The 19,432-nt window shown below is 44.3% G+C and overlaps 1 protein-coding gene across 1 annotated transcript in view; it reads left to right on the top strand.

The window, feature by feature from the left end:
* Positions 1-4,265: 4,265 nt before the first annotated feature.
* Positions 4,266-19,432, top strand: part of LOC126151686 (elastase-1-like) — a 117,401-nt gene continuing 102,234 nt past the window's right edge. Inside the window, exons 1-2 of the mRNA XM_049915961.1 lie at positions 4,266-4,361; positions 8,460-8,558. Coding sequence (XP_049771918.1) covers positions 4,313-4,361; positions 8,460-8,558 — 148 coding nt within the window. The 5' untranslated portion in view covers positions 4,266-4,312. The remainder of the gene's footprint in view (positions 4,362-8,459; positions 8,559-19,432) is intronic.

Here is a 19,432-nt window from a genome sequence, read left to right as displayed (position 1 = left end):
ATCCATTGGCGATGTTTCTATCTGAGCTCTTGGAAGGAGGTCGGCAGCATATCTCGCTTGCCTGTTGTGCAGGCCCTCTAACAGATAAGGGGCCGCTACGACATGCAGCCTCGGCCGCCACCACAGCCTTCCGCACCCCACACTGAATGTCCACAGATCACCGCTCGCCTGCGCATGACTCTAAATGAATAGCTCGATAAAGGCTAGGGTCATGTCACACATGTCTGCTTTCATCCCCAGGAGCTAACCTTACGTTGTGATTCTGCAGCCAAACCGCCTCTGCATTGGCTACAGCTGCAAATTAACAAAATAAATATAAACATTAAATAAAATACACATCAAGAATTAACAAAAAGGGTTCTATCCTAAAGTCACTAACTGACATAGATGACATAAGACAAATCTGTTGTATAATGTCTTTTCAAGAAAGTGGATCTCCTACGATAACCTTATTAAAAACAGTGAAGTTGAGTTGAGAGCGTTTCGCTGTCTGAAGTGGCCGAGCGGTTCTAGGCGCTACAGTCTGGGACCGCGCGACTGCTACGCTCGCAGGTTCGAATCCTGCCTCGGGCATGGATGTGTGTGCTGTCCTTAGGTTAGTTAGGTTTAAGTAGTTCTGAGTTCTAGGGTACTGATGACCTCAGACGTTAAGTTCCATAGAGTTCAGAGCCATTTGAACCAATTTTGACAGCGTTTCGAGATTGGTAGCAAAACCCCGCAACTAAACAGTCATCAAAGACATGCAAAGAAGTAAGACCATTTGGTGATCACTACACACGAAGCATTTGCCAGCTCCAAATTATTCCGAATTCGGTATGATAGTTTTCACAATACCACACGAGGGATAACGAGCAGAAACTGATATTATGTCTGTTCCCAATTTCATAATACAGTCCGTAAGTGATAATGAGTAGATACGGATGTTATGTCTATTTCCAACTTCATAATACAGTCGGATAAGTTAGGGTTCTGCCCTGGAGCACATTCAGATCTCGTGAGAGTTAGTCCCTCTGAAACGTAAAATATTGTAGTGGCCGTACACCTCCCAGAAACCATCACCGACACGGCTGAATGACGCACGCTGCCACAGGCAGGGCTGCAATCTTCCAGATCTAACATAAAAGTTTCTTCTTCCGGATTCCACTTAAGATGTCCCTTCGCTCCCTAGAAAGCACCCAGGTGGAAGCATGCCGACTCCATTGCCGTGGCCTGCCGCGCTACCTTTCTCTGAAGGATTCATGGTGCGAACAGCCCGATCGTAGTGGTCCCATAGATTCTCGACTGGGATTACGTTCTGGGAGTCTGATGGCCAATGGAGTAAACAAATCCCGGAACTCTTCGAACCGGGCACGTGCACTGCAATCTGTGAAACACATTGCTTGGTAGATGCCATCTTTCCGAGGAATAACAAACTGCATGTTGGGCTGGACATGGTCCACAAGGAGGCATGCCTGTACTGATTCAGTCTGTCTTCCAGAAACACAGTTACCCACACCAATAGGCTCCCTCTTCCTTCCTGGACCATTCACACTGTTGTCGCAATGTGTGTGCTTTGAGGTGTTTCAAGGCTTGAACACCAACGGCCATCTGTCCATAAAACGTTATTCATCTCAGAAGGCCAACTGTTGCCACTCAATGGGCGTCCAGTTCCGGTACTCGCGTGCAAATTCCAGCCTCCGTCGATGATGAACAGCAGTCAGTATGGGTGTATGAACCAGGCGCATGCTGCGGAGGCCCATATGCAGTAACATTCGCTGAACGAGAGTTGAGGAGACACTGTTAGTAAACCCTCGGTTCAGCTGGGCTGTCAGCTGCACCGCAGTTGCACGTCTAGCCGCACTGTCTCAGGCGCCTTGCCACGGTCCGTACGGCTGCCCCTCTCGGAGGTTCGAATCCTCCCTCGGGCATGGGTGTGTGTATGTGTCGTCCTTAGCGTAAGTTAGTTTGAGTTAGATTAAGTAGTGTGTAAGCTTAGGGACCGATGACCTCAGCAGTATGGTGCCATAAGACCTTACCACAAATTTTCAAAAAAAGTTGCACGTCTCTTCGCTCGTACAAACCTCTGTAGCCATCTTTCACCCTTGTCACCTATGGCTCATGGTGCACCTCAGCCTCGGCACAGGTTTTGAAATGAGTCTTTTTGCCATGCACTGTATACTTTAACGACTGTGGCACGCTAAATGTGTGCGAACTTAGGCGTTTCGGAAATACCTCCACCCTTGGCCCAAAGGCCAATGATCATGCCCTGTTGGCGTCAGATGTATCTCTCCCCTTTCGCACAACGACTGCACTGTTCTTCGCGTCCTCCAGATTCGCTTTATACACTACTGGCCATTAAAATTGCCACACCACGAAGATGACGTGCTACAGACGCGAAATTTAACCGACAAGAAGAAGATGCTGTGATATGCAAATGACTAGCTTCTCAGAGCATTCACACAAGGTTGGCGCCGGTGGCGACACCTACAACGTGCTGACATGAGGAAAGTTTCCAACCGATTTCTCATACACGAACAGCAGTTGACCGGCGTTGGCTGGTGAAACGTTGTTGTGATGCCCCGTGTAGGGAAGAGAAATGCGTACCATCACGTTTCCGACTATGATAAAGGTCGGATTGTAGCCTATCGCGATTGCGGTTTATCGTATCGCGACATTGCTGCTTGCGATGGTCGAGATCCAATGACTGTTAGCAGAATATGGAATAGGTGTGTTCAGGAGGGTAATACGTAACGCCGTGCTGGATCCCAACCGCCTCGTATCACTAGCAGTCGAGATGACTGGCATCTTATGCGCATGGCTGTAATGGATCGTGCAGCCACGTTTCGATCCCTCAGTCAACACATGGGGACGTTTGCGACACAACAACCATCTGCACGAACAGTTCGACGACGTTTGCAGCAGCATGGACTATGATCTCGGAGACCATGGCTGCGGTTACCCTTGACGCTGCATCACAGACAGGAGCGCCTGCTATGGTGTACTAACGACGAAGCTGGGTGCACGAACGGCAAAACGTCATTTTTTCGGATGAATCCAGGTTCTGTTTACAGCATCATGATGATCGCATCAGTGTTTGGCGACATCGCGGTGAACGCACATTGGAAGCGTGTATTCGTCATCGCCGTACTGGCGTATCACCCGGCGTGATGGTATGGGGTGCCATTGGTTACACGTCTCGATCACCTCTTGTTCACATTGACAGCACTTTGAACAGTGGACGTTACATTTCAGATGTGTTACGACCCGTGGCTCTACCCTTCATTCGATCCCTGCGAAACCCTACACTTCAGCAGGATAATGCACGACTGCATGTTACAGGTCCTGTACGGGCCTTTCTGGATACAGAAAATGTTCGACTGCTGCCCTGGCCAGCACATTCTCCAGATCCCTCACCAATTGAAAGCGTCTGGTCAATGGTGGCCGAGCAACTGGCTCGTTACAAATCGCCAGTCACTACTCTTGATGAACTGTGGTATCGTGTTGAAGCTGCATGGGCAGCTGTACCTGTACATACCATTCAAGCTCTGTTTAACTCAATGCCCAGGCGCATCAAGGCGTTATTACGGCCAGAGGTGGTTGTTCTGGGTGCTGATTTTGTCAGGAGATATGCACCCAAATTGCGTGAAAATGTAATCACAATCAGTTCTGGTATAATATATTTGTCCAATGAATACCCGTTCATCATCAGCATTTCTTCTTGGTGTAGCAATTTTAATGGCCAGTAGTGCCAATCCTCCATTGCTTGTGTTGCCACATACCGTTAGTGGGTGGTTAACAAACGATGACGTCGAACATATGTGGTGTTCACATTAATGTGGCTGCACCGTGAATAAGTACAAGGAAGTTAACTGCGTGGGCTGACGAAAGATATACAACCGATTGACGAAAGAAGGAATTATAAAAACGTTCAGTAAAAGACAGGAATACGGCAATACGTGACACTTGGGTATGAGGCAAGGAGGAAATGCGCGGAAGCGAATTCACACTAGCTATCTGAAGTCCAAAAGGAATGGTCGTCGAAAGAAATGATTCAGCGCATAGAACAACAACCTTCGGTAAAATTAAAAGCAAATGTATCAGTATCTTGAATAGGAACTTACTTATGCAATTAAGATTGAGCAACCATTAATGAATTTTTGGTTATCTCGTCAATTAAGCGTAATTTCTATATGGAACTGAGATTGTCTGTTGATAACGAAACTAATGTGAATTGTTATTAGGGGGACTTTGACTTCTCAGTAACGTCTCATCTCGAGTTGCCGAGGCCAGTGTATAAGAGAACTGTCAGACGACGTTTGTCAGCCTTCTCAAGATGCTACGAGACTTTCTGCTGCTGTCCGCCGTCGCCGTTTGCGTGCTAGGTAAGTCTGGGTAGACACGATAGTGGAGGATCGCGGAGTTTCTGCGGTACACTTATCACTGAATAGTTAAGATATCGTTGGTGTTTATTTATATTTTCAAAGAGAGGAAAAGTTCCGTTTTGATTGTATTTGTAATGGAGAGATGTAGCTCTTGACTTTGCGCCACAAGTTCAAATGGTTCAAATGGCTCTGAGCACTATGGGACTTAACATCTGAGGTCATCAGTCCCTAGAACTTAGAACGACTTAAACCTAACTAACCTAAGGACACCACACACATCCATGCCCAAGGCAGGATTCTAACCTGTGACCGTAGTGGTCGCGCGGTTCCAGACTGAAGCGCCTAGAACCACTCGGCCACATTGGTCGGCGTGCCACAAGTGTATTTTATTTGTTTCTTAGTTTCTAAGCTGTTGAACGGTGTAATTTTCACCAGCTGTTTATACTTTTAAAGGTAAAGAGTAACGTTGTCATACTATAGTTCGATTAAAATTACGTGGCAGATGTCTTCTGTTATATGCCGTTACAGTGTTGCCACATCGGGTGCCAGCTACCTCTCGGTTATAGCCGACACACAAACACGGCGGGTCACTTCACAAATGCTGTGAATGTGTAACGCGGAGCAATATTAGAAGCGACCGCTGCGAGGTATGCTGGAAATGAAAGATGCTGTGTCGACAACTGATTTTTAGTGACCAGTGACTGAACTGTAGCAGATGATGCGTTTTGTAGCCCTGAATTTTAAACTCATGTCCTAAGCTAACCAGAAACTCGTGAGGTGTAATGTATCCCAGATAACGGCAGTCAGCAATCTGGGGCACAACTAAAATCACTATCGCTTCGTTCACGGTGATTAAAGACATCCTCTACGGCCAAGCTCAAGGCAGAAGATATTCAGTTTCAGCGCTAAAAGCAAACCGTAATACCTCTTATCATTGGTTACCTGAAACTATCCTCTGGCTACTCGAGCTTTCATGTTACCCACCGATGAGCAGTCCTCAGTCGTATTTGATTACAGATTACAGGCGACATAGACAGATTCCAAACGAAAAACAAATGATAGGAAGTAAAATATGCACAAATAAAAATGTCAATACTATGATGATAATGACGAGCCAGATAATTATAAATAAGAAATTACATTTAAACGCCGGCCAGTGTGGCCGTGCGGTTCTAGGCGCTTCAGTCTAGAACCGCGTGACCGCTAGGGTCGCAGGTTCGAATCCTGCCTCGGGCATGGATGTGTGTGATGTCCTTAGGTTAGTTAGGTTTAATTAGTTCTAAGTTCTAGACGACTGATGACCTCAGAAGTTAAGTCGTATAGTGCTCAGAGCCATTTGAACCATTACATTTAAACCATTTAGAGGAATGAAAATAATAACAAAACTCTGCTGATTAGATTTAGAAATATAAAAATTTCATTACTTTTAACGAGATTCTAACCTACGATTTTCCTTGCATCAGGCTTACAAGCATTACGCTACGCCACGCTGCTAACTAGTCGCATTCTTCAGTACAAAGGGAAACCAGTCCAAAGTTGCAAATGTTCCTTTTTTTTTATACGCTCGATGACTACACAGATATCTACTGTAACAGTTGTGCCAATAACAGAAGTTGCTGACCCACAACTACTCCAGCATGCTGGAAGTTCGCAGCTTTATTTATAATTTTGGTAACCCGGTGGCAACGATGAATTGCACCCTTCAAAAACTAGACTTCGCGCAAAGTCGTGAGAAGCTTACCTAACGTAAGCCGAAACATCCGTGGTTATGATAGCTGTATATGTTATGTTGAATGGAATCTTGTGGGGGAGTGTCCGGTAGTATTTGGTTATTGCTATGTATGAAACGAGGGTGTTTCATCAGCATCGTTGTTTGTGTTTGTTGTTTTTAGTGTGGTTGTCATGTGTGATGAAATAAAAGCGCCGGAACCGTGATTTGGGATCCAAAAAATCAAGATAGAATACCGGACAAAAGGAACTGGACATCACCTGCCCAATTGTTGTGGCAGTTTGGCAGAGCGAACGGTGCGGCCGTAATGTTGAGCGCTCTGATTGAAGGAACCGGCTTCAACGCTTTAAGTACCAACTACCAAGTAATTTTAATCGGGCTATAGTATTAAAATTTAAGTAATCTAATGTAGATTGTACCGTAGTAACGAATTCCGCTCACTCAAGATGGTATCTGTACCGTCACGTTTTATCGTGCAGTGTCAGTCGGGTAGTATGGGCCGTACTAAAGCTGGGTAATAAAGGACTTACAAGTAAAAATTTTTTTGCTTGTTTTTAAGCCAGGATACTAAGGTCGACGAAGAAGCTCACTGGGGAGTGACGAAGGGATTGATCGAAGACTGCATACAGCAAGCCATTTCAAGTGTTTTCGAAGATGTGGTCGGTAGGGCTGCGCCCTATCGGTTTAATGTTTCTAGATCTACACTACACAGGGGATTGAAGTATGTTGAAGGGAATCAGTAGGCAGCTATGAATCTTTACAAGGGGTTTCTCAAAACAACATTCGAAGGAAGTTACGAAGAAATGCTTGTAGTAAACACAAGAGATTTAGACTGCCCGTGAATGCCGTGAGCAAAGATTTGGTTTCAAAAGTTGGCTTACGAGACGGCATAAGGTTTGAAAGTGCCTCACAGAATTACCAGAGAAAAGAAATTAGCAGGTAAAGATTTCTACGAAAACTTTGGGGGAAACACCCAGAACTGTATTACAGAAAACAGCAGCCTACAAGTTTAATGCATTGTGTCGGGTTCAATGGACCGCAGGTTGAAAACCTTTTAAACCAGCTGTTCTTTATTGTCTTTCACTTCCGATATAAAAAGAGGTTATTTTGTTTATGAAGTACGAAAGCACCTTTTTTTTATTTCAAGGAATCTGGATTTTCTTGTATGGCCTGTACAACCCGACAGTTTTATCATCACTTAGAAACGAAAGTCTCAGACTATTTTTTCTTGCTGTCTGTCATTTTCGTTAGAAGCATTTCTTTAGCATTTACATCGAAACAACTGTTCAAGTAAAGATTACATGCAATTATACCTTATTTCAAAACAACAGCCGCCGTTCCTTCATTCTAAGGAATACCAGCTGAGGATTTAATGTCGTCTGTGTGCGACTGTCTGCTACCAACCACTACCCGTAGGAGGTTTAACGATGGACTACTTCTTGCAAACATCACTGCTGAGGAATCAGTCCAAGTCCTGCACCGTTGCAACAGACTAAAGCATCAGCCAACAGCTGTTTGCTGACAGAAAATAGGAAGGCACAGACGACCGTCTTTGCATGAACTACTTCCTTTCAAAGGAGCTTTTAATGCTCGCACTGTTCTCTCTATGAGAAATTCCATAGTTAATAACGGCTGTTTTACATTTTTTTTTCAAATTGATTATACACACGCCTCTGCTCAAAGTTTATATTCAGTTTGATTTAAAACTGGTTTAATTTTAGTATAAAATCATGTACTAAACTGTAACGGTTTCACGACAAAACTCAATATTTTTCATTCACTGAAGTTTTGACATTACCTCGATGTTCCTTAAGCTGACCAAATCTTCGACTGTTGATATTCTGTTTCTAGGATTTCCACTGGCTATCTATACATTTTTCCCAAACTTTGTTTACCTATTTCTACCGCTTTTCCTCTCATACAATACATGTTTCCTACTGAGTATAGGTTCTTTGACTGTGGCCAAGTGGCTAATATTTTCCGGTGTCCAATAATACTCTTTACAATAATAATATATTTGATGGGCTCACCAAATACTATTTACCGTACCGGAAAGGAAACAAGTTCAGACGTTTGCTGTATTTCACTAATCAGGGAAGTTACAGTGATCGGGCCGGCCGCTGTGGCCGAGCCGTTCTAGGTGCTTCATTCTGTAACAGCACTGCTGCAACGGTCGCAGGTTCGAATCCTGACTCGGGTATGGATCTGTGTGATGTACTTAGGTTCGTTAAGTTTAAGTAGTTCTAAGTGTAGGGGACTGATGAACTCAGAAGTTAAGTCTCATAGTGTTTAGAGCCATTTTGACCTTTTTTTTTTTACAGTGATCGGCAACTGCGAGGTGTGCACTAGTTGTCTTTCCTTTGTTACAGGCATGAGGCTGCCCCTGCATCGCGTGGTACACACTGGACCCACGAGGGGCCTGGGTGTGGCTGCCGGTCGTATCTATGGAGGTCAGGAAGCTGCCAGCGGTGAGTACTGGTTGTGAAGGAACCAGATGAACAGTGACTGAAAACTAAACTGTAGACTTTCACGGCCGGAAACGTCATGTCCATTATTATTATCCGGGCTGTTATGCCGTAGTCGGTTGACAAATTTTGTCTCAATTCCCGAAGTTTCGTCCCCGTTTGCGGGAGACATCTTCGAGGGGGTCCGTAGGTCGATGGAAGGTCCGACACACCCACTGGCTCGCTACTGACTGCCGCTAAATTCCGTGTCCGCGCGCTCCCGCGCCGCGGCGTGACGTCACGAGTTTTGAAAACGTCAGTGCAATTGTCCGCTGTGCGCTGCCTCGATCGTCGTTGCCCTCACCCAGCATTGGACGGGTGGTACACATCTTCTGTAACACCGGCATCCATACACCGTTTAATTTCACGCCCTCCTCCTTTCGATTGAAATTATTAGGGTGTTTAGCGATTTCGATTGCCTCCCTGTAGAGCCTATCGCGATATCCGCTCGTGGCCGCTAGTACTTGCGTCTCCTCGAAACGAATATTGTGGTTCCCTGGCTAGAAAGCATGCTCCGCAACAAGCTGATCGTTCCGTTTCTCCTCTTCTAAATTGCCCTTGTGCTCTTCCAAACGTTTTGAAACAGTTCTTTTAGTGGTACTTGTGGTGTCACCGCCAGACACCACACTTGCTAGGTGGTAGCTTTTAAATCGGCCGCGGTCCGCTAGTATACGGCGGACCCGCGTGTCGCCACTGTCAGTGATGGCAGACCGAGCGCCGCCACACGGCAGGTCTAGTGAGACGTACTAGCACTCGCCCCAGTTGTACAGTCGACTTTGCAAGGAACGGTTCACTGACAACTACGCTATCATTTGCCGAGACGATAGTTAGCATAGCTTTCAGCTACATTTGCTACGACCTAGCAAGGCGCCGTATTCAATTGATATTGATATTCTATTAATGTATCATCAAGAGCGATGTTCTACAAATGTGGATTAAAGTTAAGTATTGCAGAAGCTACGTACTTTTCTTTATAGCATTCATTACGTATCCTGTTTCAGACCTCACGCCAGCCTGCGTGAGTTTAAGCGCGTGCCTTTCGGCTCCCTCTCATTGTGTCTAGGCTGTCTTGTCTAGACACAACAGTACCCACATAAACATCTTCACAGCTGCATGGGACCCTATACACTCCAGCTTTTTCCAATTGTTTGCGAGCGTCCTTGGCAGGCTTAAGGTATTCCTGTATCTTCCTGGTGGGCTTGTAAATTACGGTAATATTCCGCTTCGTCAAGATCCTCCCTATTCGTTACGTTACACTTTTAACAAACGGCAGGAAAACCTTAGATTTTGCAGTAGCCTGTACGTCACTATGATTTCTGCGTGGCTGCCTCAACGCACGTTTTATTTCGGCGGGCGAATTTCCGTTCTTCATTAGTGCATTGTGGAGATGTTCCATCTCCGCGTCGAGCAACTCAGGTTCACAAATATTTCGAGCTCTGTCCGTTAACATCTTGATAACACCCCGCTTCTGTTGTGGGTGGTGGTTCGAATCCCGGTGCAAATAACGGTTCGTGTGCGTCGGTTTACGGTATACTGAGTGGCCCAAACTACCATTTTCGTTTCTAAAAACCAGCACATCGAGGAAATGTTATTTGCCGTCTACCTCCTCCTCCATTGTAAACTGAATTCTCGATTTTATACTATTCAGATGTTCGTGGAACCGACTTAGTTCCTCCCTGCCATGTCTCCACAGCACAAACCTGTCACCCACGTATCGGAACCATACATTTGGTATTTTGCTGGCAGTACCTAAGGCCTGTTCTTCGAATTACTCCATTAAGAAGTTTGCAATTACAGGACTTAGGGGGCTTCCCATAGCCACGCCATCCGTTTGCTCATAAAACTGTTCATTCCACTTGAAGTATGTGGTCGTCAAACAACACTTAAACAGTTCTGAAATATCGGCAGGAAAAATTCGATCCAGCTGTTCCAATATATCATTAAGTGGAACCATGGTAAACAGCTATACCACATCGAAGCTGACCAATATGTCCTCCGGCTGGACCACTATGCCTTTCAATCTGCTGATGAAATGTGTCGAATTCTTTATATAAGAGCCCGAACGGCCCACATGTGGTTTTAACAGCGTAGCAAAAAACTTGGCTACGAGTAGGTGGGCGAACCAATGGCACTTAGTATCGGTCTTAACGGTACATTTTCTTTATGAATTTTAGGCAATCCATAAAGCCTCGCTGGTAGCGCAACCGAATTGCACAGACCTTTCTGTACACTCTCCTCAATGGAGGACTTTTTTATTAACCTCGACACATTTACAAGAATGTTGTTATTGGGGTCCTTATTCAGCTTCCTATACGCTTGCGGATCCAGTAGATCAGTAATTTTACTCTGATAGTCGGCCACATCCATAACCACCGTTGCGCTTCCTTTGTCAGCTGGGAGAATCAAAATACTATCGTCGTCATTCAGGAGTTTTAAAGCTCTTCTCTGACCCACAGTTATATTACTCTTCGGCGGTTTTGCATTGGCTAATATTCTCACTGTTACTATACGGATTTCTTCAGCTGTTACAGAATCCACACTGCGAATTCCTGCTTCTACACTGGCTATAATTTCTTCCGTGGGCACAAAACGCGGACTAACAGCAAAATTTCCTCCCTTGGCAAGCACAGATGTCTCATCGTCATATAACGAACGTTTGGATAAACTGATGACGGTTCGGGAAACGTCTAAATACCGAACAGTCTGAATAGGTAGCAAATTATCAAACTTCTTCTTCTGTCTACTAGACGTTGTCAACACACGCTTCCACATGGTATCATGCAGTCGTCTATCAATTTTATCCCAGTCACCGCTGCACAGTTTATTACTGATAGTAATATGGAGAGACATTATCTTACAGTTTGTGCTTTTCAAGTGTCGTCGGGTCTGCTGAATGCGCTCTCGTAGTAAGGCCTCCTCAGTCCGTTTGAAAATGCGTTGTGCCTTTCCCGAATAGAACAGTCGCTTTATCTTCAGAAACTTCGGTATAACGCCGACGGCTCTGCAACGAGACAGGAATGTGAGGCAACACAAAAGCTGCACTCTCTTCTTCTGGAGTCTTTTCAGGCGTGGCACTTCTCTTGACATCTCCTCCCCGTAGAGGCGTCTGATACTAAAATGTAGACTTTCACGGCCGGAAATGTCATGTCCATTACGATTATCCGAGCTGTTATGCCGTGGTCGGTTGATGAATTTTGCCGCAATTCTCAGCCCCCTTGAAGATGTTCCGCAGACGGGGACGAAACGTTGGGAATTGAGACAAAATTCATCAACCGACCACGGAATAACAGCCCGGATAATCATAATGGACAGTGACTGTAAAGTTAGTGGCAGCTGTGTAACATGGCAGCTGCGTTATCAGTGTTAATCGGCTAAAACAGTTAATCGGGTCTGTCAACATAAACTTGTATCTCTGAGGTATTAGATGTGGCGAGTGTAGGGCTTAATGTTGGCAGAAGGAGAGGAACAAGGCCTCTCTGTTGAGGTTGGAACACTTCTGCGGAGAGATGTTTGTGCGGAATATCGGGCTCTTGTTGGGATAAGCGGCTTTTTCCAGACAGCATCAGATACATTCATAAAACCTGATTGTGGTGTCAGACCGATCTGTAGGTTATCCCGAGTTTTAGGCGACGTTGGAACGTGACAGTCTGGCTTTGAGCTAGCGAAGCCAACGAAGGTAAGAACCAAAACCTCGCTAAAGTGCATTGGACTCCACAGTAGGGCTGTTGATAAAATATCGATATTTCAAGAGACGATAATGATATTTCTTAAATATCAATATATCGAATTCCTGATATTTTTTAAAAACATCAACAGTCCTATTTCACAGAAATGTCAACACAGACCTTCTTCGCACAAGTGCCATTCGGCCCAACTGCCACAACTTCACTCCACTTTCCGCGAAATGTGAACTAGACACTTAATAAATACAGCCTCGCCCAAGAGTTGAAGGCTTGGTAGTAGTGTGATGCTATTGTTCATTTCGAATCAATCAAAACTGGTACAACGTAAATGTCTGGACAACAAAATCTGGGGTATAACGAGCTACTCGTTGAGTAGAAGATGCTAAGTCAAAGTTTCCATTAACAGGTATTATTAACAAAGCAGAATATGTTGTAACACGAAAACTATAGTCACTTGCAAATGTAACTCAGTCTTTTGTTACTAGACAAGTGGAATGAATACAGAATGTTAAGTATCTTGGCATATGGCTCCCTGAATACTTGCATTCAGATATAGACAGTGAAAACCCTCCCCCTTTGAGACCAGGAAGGACCGGAGTGGAGTGATACTTTGGATCTGGTAGCTTTGATGGACTCACGGGTTCGGGAGTGGAAAACCACTGAACAGTTTCTAGTTAAGAGATTTAATTGACAAACAAGGTATACACAGCTTGTTACTGAGCAATAAAATATCCCAAGAATTTTGATGGATAGTCAGCTCATGGGCAATAACTCTCTGAAAATGCGCGATACCTTTTATGACATAAATTATCTAATGGGCGGTAGGCCACTTGAAAATACTCAGTCGATTTATAGATCAAAATACTTACGAAACAGCAATGACAGAATTGAACATATACGACCACTAGTTTTTTAAGCAACCAATACAGGATAAATGGTAGTGATTCAAGATGTCAGGTAGGAGTCCGCGTTTAAAACCTGAACCGGCAAATTTCAAATGGCTTACGGGCACTAACTCACATATAAACGGTTTTAGTTTTATTATTAAAATACCGAGCTTTCGCTCATTTGAAAATAATTGACTCCTACGAGCAGTGTCTCACTAAAAAAAGGAAATTACTCAAAATGTCGGGTGGGAGGTCGTTATTGGAAACTGATTAACAACAAGTAAATAGATCACAGGCGCTAGCCCATTCAAACATAATTAAATCTGTTATTCAAATACCTGGCTCTTGCCCATTTGCAAATTACTGATTCCTATGAGCAATAGCTCATTTAAACAAACACAGAAGTAAATTATTCAATATGTCGGGAACTAAGGTGCTCTTGAAAATTACACTAGCAACAAGTAAATAGGTCACAGGTCCTAGCCCATTCCAACACAGCTTAATTTGTTACTGAAATTCCGCGCTGGAGCTGGTTTGCAAACAATCAGTTCCCAATAGCGCTAACTCATTTAAGAAAAAGAAAAAATGAAAGAAGGATCTGCTTTGTACTACCCTAGCACGACTGACATTCATCTGTGTCTACACATCTGTGCCCTGTGACCCAGCGGATGCTACCATGACGCCACACAAGGCAACATCTACGCCCAGGTTGCCACTGGCATCCCAGCCCGGAATAAACAATTCTGAGTCAACTGAACACTGTTTGTATTAAAGCTATCTCAATGGGACCTGGAACCTAAAAATGATGAAATTTTGGATTTTCAGGTTACTGTGAAACAAAATGCTACAGCATTTGCTCTTTAAAATGATATATTAATCTTCCCTGTAGCTCAGCCCCAAGTATTAAAGATATTATTTTCAGTAATGTGCTATAGTGGGTTTGTCGCGAGCTGTCATTTCTGAGGATTCGTGGTCATTGAAAACATCCTTATTCAAAACTCCCCGTCTTTCCAAAGAGTTTATATTATGTACGTGGCGCAAAATTCTTGTGCTGGCAATTGATTTTTCTGCATATCACGTTCTTTGGATACTGTTGTTTACATTCAGCATTTGCTGGTTAGTTCACGATTTCTATTGCATTTCTACTGGGTAACAGGAACTTACCAAACATGCCTCGATTTAGTAGCAGGAAGAAGCCTGCTGGTAAGTGTACCAGTGGAACTGTAACAAGGGAAATGATTCTGAAAGCAGAAAAGTTATTCACAAAGAGAAATCTACTTCTGTATCCAATGCTATCAAGACGTTGTATGGAACAGCTGCAGTTTATTGAAGGAGTGTAGTGATGATAATGTGAACAAAATACGAAATTAACACTTATAGCTCTCAAAGGTGATAGAAATTTCAGTATTGTGTTAGGAATGTTGGAAATTGAGTATGTCAATAAATTTCAAGTGACACATGGGAGGCCGGCGGGGGTGGCAGAGCGGTTCTAGGCGCTACAGTCTGGAACCGTGCGACCGCTGCGTCGCAGGTTCGAATCCTGCCTCGGGCATGGATGTGTGTGATGTCCTTATGTTAGTTAGGTTTAATTAGTTCTAAGTTCTACGGGACTGATGACCTTAGAAGTTAAGTCCAATAGTGTTCAGAGCCATTTGACACATAGGAGTTGCAGCAGAGACCTGTCTCCATAATACTAAGTGTCATCACAGTGTTTCATTTTGTTCAGAATATGTTGAAATAGGCCAATTTGAGACTGATAGGCGAGAAAAGAAAATACTATGGTATAAATATTAGATGTGTTTATGCTCTAAGATCAGTTGGTAAGGATTCGTCTGCTGGTCAAATATTTTGTGGTGTAATGAATTTACCGCTACCACTAACAAAATTATTAAAGTATCACTTGGGTGTTGGATCCTGTGTTAAAGAATCCTTGAAAGAAGCAATGGACTGGGCTCTGGCGGTAAACGAAGAAATTCCAGATGTTCAGAATCCTCAGCACCTGACTATAAGACACCATACTCACGGTATTCATGCAATGGAGAACGCTGTAATGGCACTCTACTATCACACCTTATCGACCGACAAGGAACCACAGTAGAGTAAGAAACCAGTTACTGGCACAAGTACAACAAATATCAGGTATCTGAAACTGTATAGAAGCGTCATCACAGTCTACCAAAAGCTGTCATAGAGACTCCGCCCGAACAGACCATGAAGGCCCAACGGTACCTACCGGCCGCCGTGTCGTCCTCAACCCATAGACGTCACTGGATGCAGATGTGGAGGAGCATGTGGTCAGCACACCGCTCTCCCGGCCCTATGCCAGTTTACGAGATCGGAGCCGGTACTTCTCAATCAAGTAGCTCCACAGTTTGCGTCAAAAGGGCTGAGTGCACCCCGCTTGCAAACAGCGCTCGGCGCACCGTCTGGTCACCCACCCCAGGGTTAGCCCAGCCTGACAGCGCTTAACTTCAGTGATCTGACGGAACCGTTTCTACCACTGCGACAAGACCGCTGCCCATCACAGAAACTATAAAAACCAATTTTCAGAGATATTTCTGCAACTGACCTGTTGAAGAAATGTTTCCATGGACGTACACAAAGCAAAATGAGACTGTGAAAAATGTAACTTGGACCAGATCCCAAAAAATGTGTTCGTGGAAATTCATGTTCTTCATTTTGGAGCATATGAAGGCGTTTCTAAGTATAACAAAGTTATCGTTATAAAATGTAATGTGCTGCAAAGGTTGGAAAATGTGCCCGTAAAGTATAGGGTGAGTGCAACTCGATAGACAATGAGAGGAAACGGGCTGCCGAAAAGAAAGGAAAGGCGTGTGATAGGCAAGCCAAACAAAGAATGAAAGGTGAGAAAAGAAGGCTAGTTGGGGAGATGTCTACTGACAGTGAAACCCCCTCTTATGGAGCTGGACTCCACTAAAATGTTAGTTAACTTCGAACCTCGTTTTTCACAAGTTCACTTTTTTGCCTTATAAGGAATATTTTCTCCTAAACTATTAGAGATACGCAGTTCAAACTTTCAGGGAATGTAAACAGCCTCCGTAAACACCTTGTATCATAGCCCTTTTGTCATCCTCAATCGATGACAGATTTTGTTTCAAAGATATTATACCTAAAATGAATCAATTATTTTCAGTAACAAAATAATTAACATCTTCCCAGAAAATCGCAATAAATTTGAATCCCTATGGTACATGTTGATAAATATATGTACTGCGCTACTGTAAAAGTTTCATCATTCTGGTGTAAATAGTTCATAAGAATATGTTCCCTACATTTAACATTGAAGGTACAGGACCTTCCAGGTCCTCTTAATAATCGTAAATTACATGTCACGGATTGCGTGGCCCCTCCCGCCGGAGGTTCGAGTCCCTCCTCGGGCATAGGTGTTTGTGTTGTTCTTAGCATAAGTTAGTTTAAGTAGTGTGTAAGTCTATGGTCCGATGACCTCAGCGGCTTGGCGCCTTAGAAATTCACACACACACACACACACACACACACACACACACACACACACACGCGCGCGCGCGCGCGCGCTCTTCTTCCATAATCATACAGAGCAAACATGACACTGAACTGTAAACAGACTTTTTAGAGTGAGATACCTTTGTTTCATCAAACGGAAAAGGGAAATTGTGTGTGGAGGCAGAAAAACCATTATGAATGGGTGCCAATCCTTCAAAACATCACATCTAACAATGTCACACAGCTCTTTCGTTTTCAGTGATAACCACGTGGCCACTTAAGATTCAGGAATCAGTGAGAGTCTTCTAATGTCAAGTGAAGCTGCTCTCTCGATATGGGAGAATTAATAAATCGATGATGTGAACTTTCGCCAGCCTGAAGGAACTTTGACTCATACCCCACTACCATATGGAGGAACTTTGATTCATAATCCACTGGCATAGGGGCCCACAACTGCACGCTTTGACTGTCACGCCACTGCGGAATATGTCCATGGCGTATTTGTGCCAGAAATACGTCATTTGTCATTTTCGATTAGCCAAAGATCGGTGCCATTTACCTACGTGTTACACGATTATTTTTTCGGAAACAGTTCCATGATGTATGTAAAACTATAATTCAAAGACTCATTCGATTAGAATGATTAATCAGTACTTAGAAATATGATATCCATATCGGTACTAGTGACTGTGGGCAACTGACTAGTATAATTTACTCTTCATTTGTTCTTTTATTCCGATTTACGTGTCTTACATAAAGGAGCAGAATGGATAGAGGTGGCAGAGTCGTCGAGTCACAGAGGCCACCGTACTTGGAGAGATTCCCAGAAGGCAGCGCCGGGAGGTGAGAAGGTCACCTCAAAACACTGCAGACAAAAAAATGGTTCAAATGCCTCTGAGCACTATGGGACTTAACATCTATGGTCATCAGTCCCCTAGAACTTAGAACTACTTAAACCTAACTAACCTAAGGACAGCACACAACACCCAGCCATCACGAGGCAGAGAAACCCCTGACCCCGCCGGGAATTGAACGCGGCAACCTGGGCGTGGGAAGCGAGAATGCTACCGCACCACCACGAGATGCGGGCCACTGCAGACAAATCACAAGTAATTTCGCCTGTGGCGCAAGGTACCTCCTCCTCCCAGGCATCACCACATTTCCAACCTAGAGTCGAATGAGAAGGAAAGCCGTTTTTAGTGAAGTCCAGGAAGGCACTCTCCGGATACTGCCGGACGCTATATATATGCTACTTGGGAAATTGAATGGGGTCCGACAGTTTTGAGACACTTCATAGGCGTGAGACGCTGCTGAACGTTGGCTTCAGAACTAATGTTTAACACAGCATAGAAACTGCCATAGCCGGCTAATATGAATAAAGTAGAGGTTTGACAGAGAAACTCGACTGTGCCGACGAGGACCCACCTCATTGGCCACAGAGAGAATTGGAAAGAGAGTGAAATGCCTTTAGCCGGCCGCAGTGGCCGAGCGGTTCAAGGCGCTTCAGTTTGGAACCGCGCGAGCGCTGCGGTCGCAGATTCGAATCCTGCCTCGGGCATGGATGTGTGTGATGTCCTTAGGTTAGTTAGGTTTAAGTAGTTCTAAGTTCTAGGGGACTGATGACCTCAGATGTAAAGTTCCATAGTGTTCAGAGCCATTTGAACCATCGTTGAAATGCCTTTAAATGGTAGAACTCTCGTTGCTGGTTAACCGCCTGACGGATAGGCAAGTGAAAGGGAGGGGCGATTTCTAAGGATAAAGAGTGCAAACGCGGAAATGCGAGGTATCGTTTTAGGGATCACTTGGCACGAAATTACTTCTCTATAGAGAGTCTCCACTGTTTCATCTAGATCTCAGATTGTGCTGCAACGCCGCCATACATGGTGTATCGAGGTACTTACAAAGATTTCTGGCTGATCTGCACTTAGCTATTGCCAGGGAACGCTGTAGCAACTTCAGCATCAACCTACAGTTTACTGTGGTGAGATAAACGTCGCAAATGAGGGACGATGCCGAAAGATTTTATTATTATTATTATTATTATTATTATTCTGTAGTATTCTGCCTAGTGGCAGGTCCATGTCTTCGTACGGAGAATTTCTGATTCCACTGTTCCCTGTCATCAGCTTCTTCCTTCAGTCTGTTGTATCCCTTTCCATCTTTCATGTCGTCCATACGATGAATTCTTCTTCTTCTTCCTCGTCCTGCGTTTCCTCTGAGTTTCCCTTCGATGACATCATGTATGAGTCCCTCGTACATGTCTAATCCAGTTGGCCTTTCTCTGAAGAATTGTACGCAGAATACTTCTCTTCTCTCCTACTCTTCGCAGTACATCGCCATTTTTTATGCGATCTGTCCACTTGATCTTTTCCATTCTCCTCCAGCACCACATTTCAAACCTCTCCTTCTTTCTCATGGTCCATGTCTCTGCTCCATACAGTGCAATGCCCCAAATGTATCACTTTATCACTTTTTTCCTCAATGCCAAACTCAACTTGCTGGTCAGCAGAGTCCTCTTCTTGTTGAAAGCAGCTTTGGCCATGGCGATTCTTGCTCATATTTCGTTGGTGCAGTGGGCATCCTTTGTGATAAAAATTCCCAGGTATTCACATTTTCCAGTTCCCGATTGTCAACAGTTATCTTCAAGTGTTTCTCACGTTTTGATATGCGCATCACTTTTGATTTTTCGACGTTGTTTTCCATGCCGTATTTTCTTCCCGTCTCCACCAAATTGTTCATCATCTCTTGCAGCTGTCTCTGATTTTTGGCGAGCACTACCAGGTCG

Source organism: Schistocerca cancellata, chromosome 2 (genome assembly GCF_023864275.1).
Source record: "Schistocerca cancellata isolate TAMUIC-IGC-003103 chromosome 2, iqSchCanc2.1, whole genome shotgun sequence".
In the NCBI taxonomy this organism is placed as follows: domain Eukaryota; kingdom Metazoa; phylum Arthropoda; class Insecta; order Orthoptera; family Acrididae; genus Schistocerca; species Schistocerca cancellata.
This window is presented reverse-complemented; position numbering and strand designations above follow the sequence as displayed.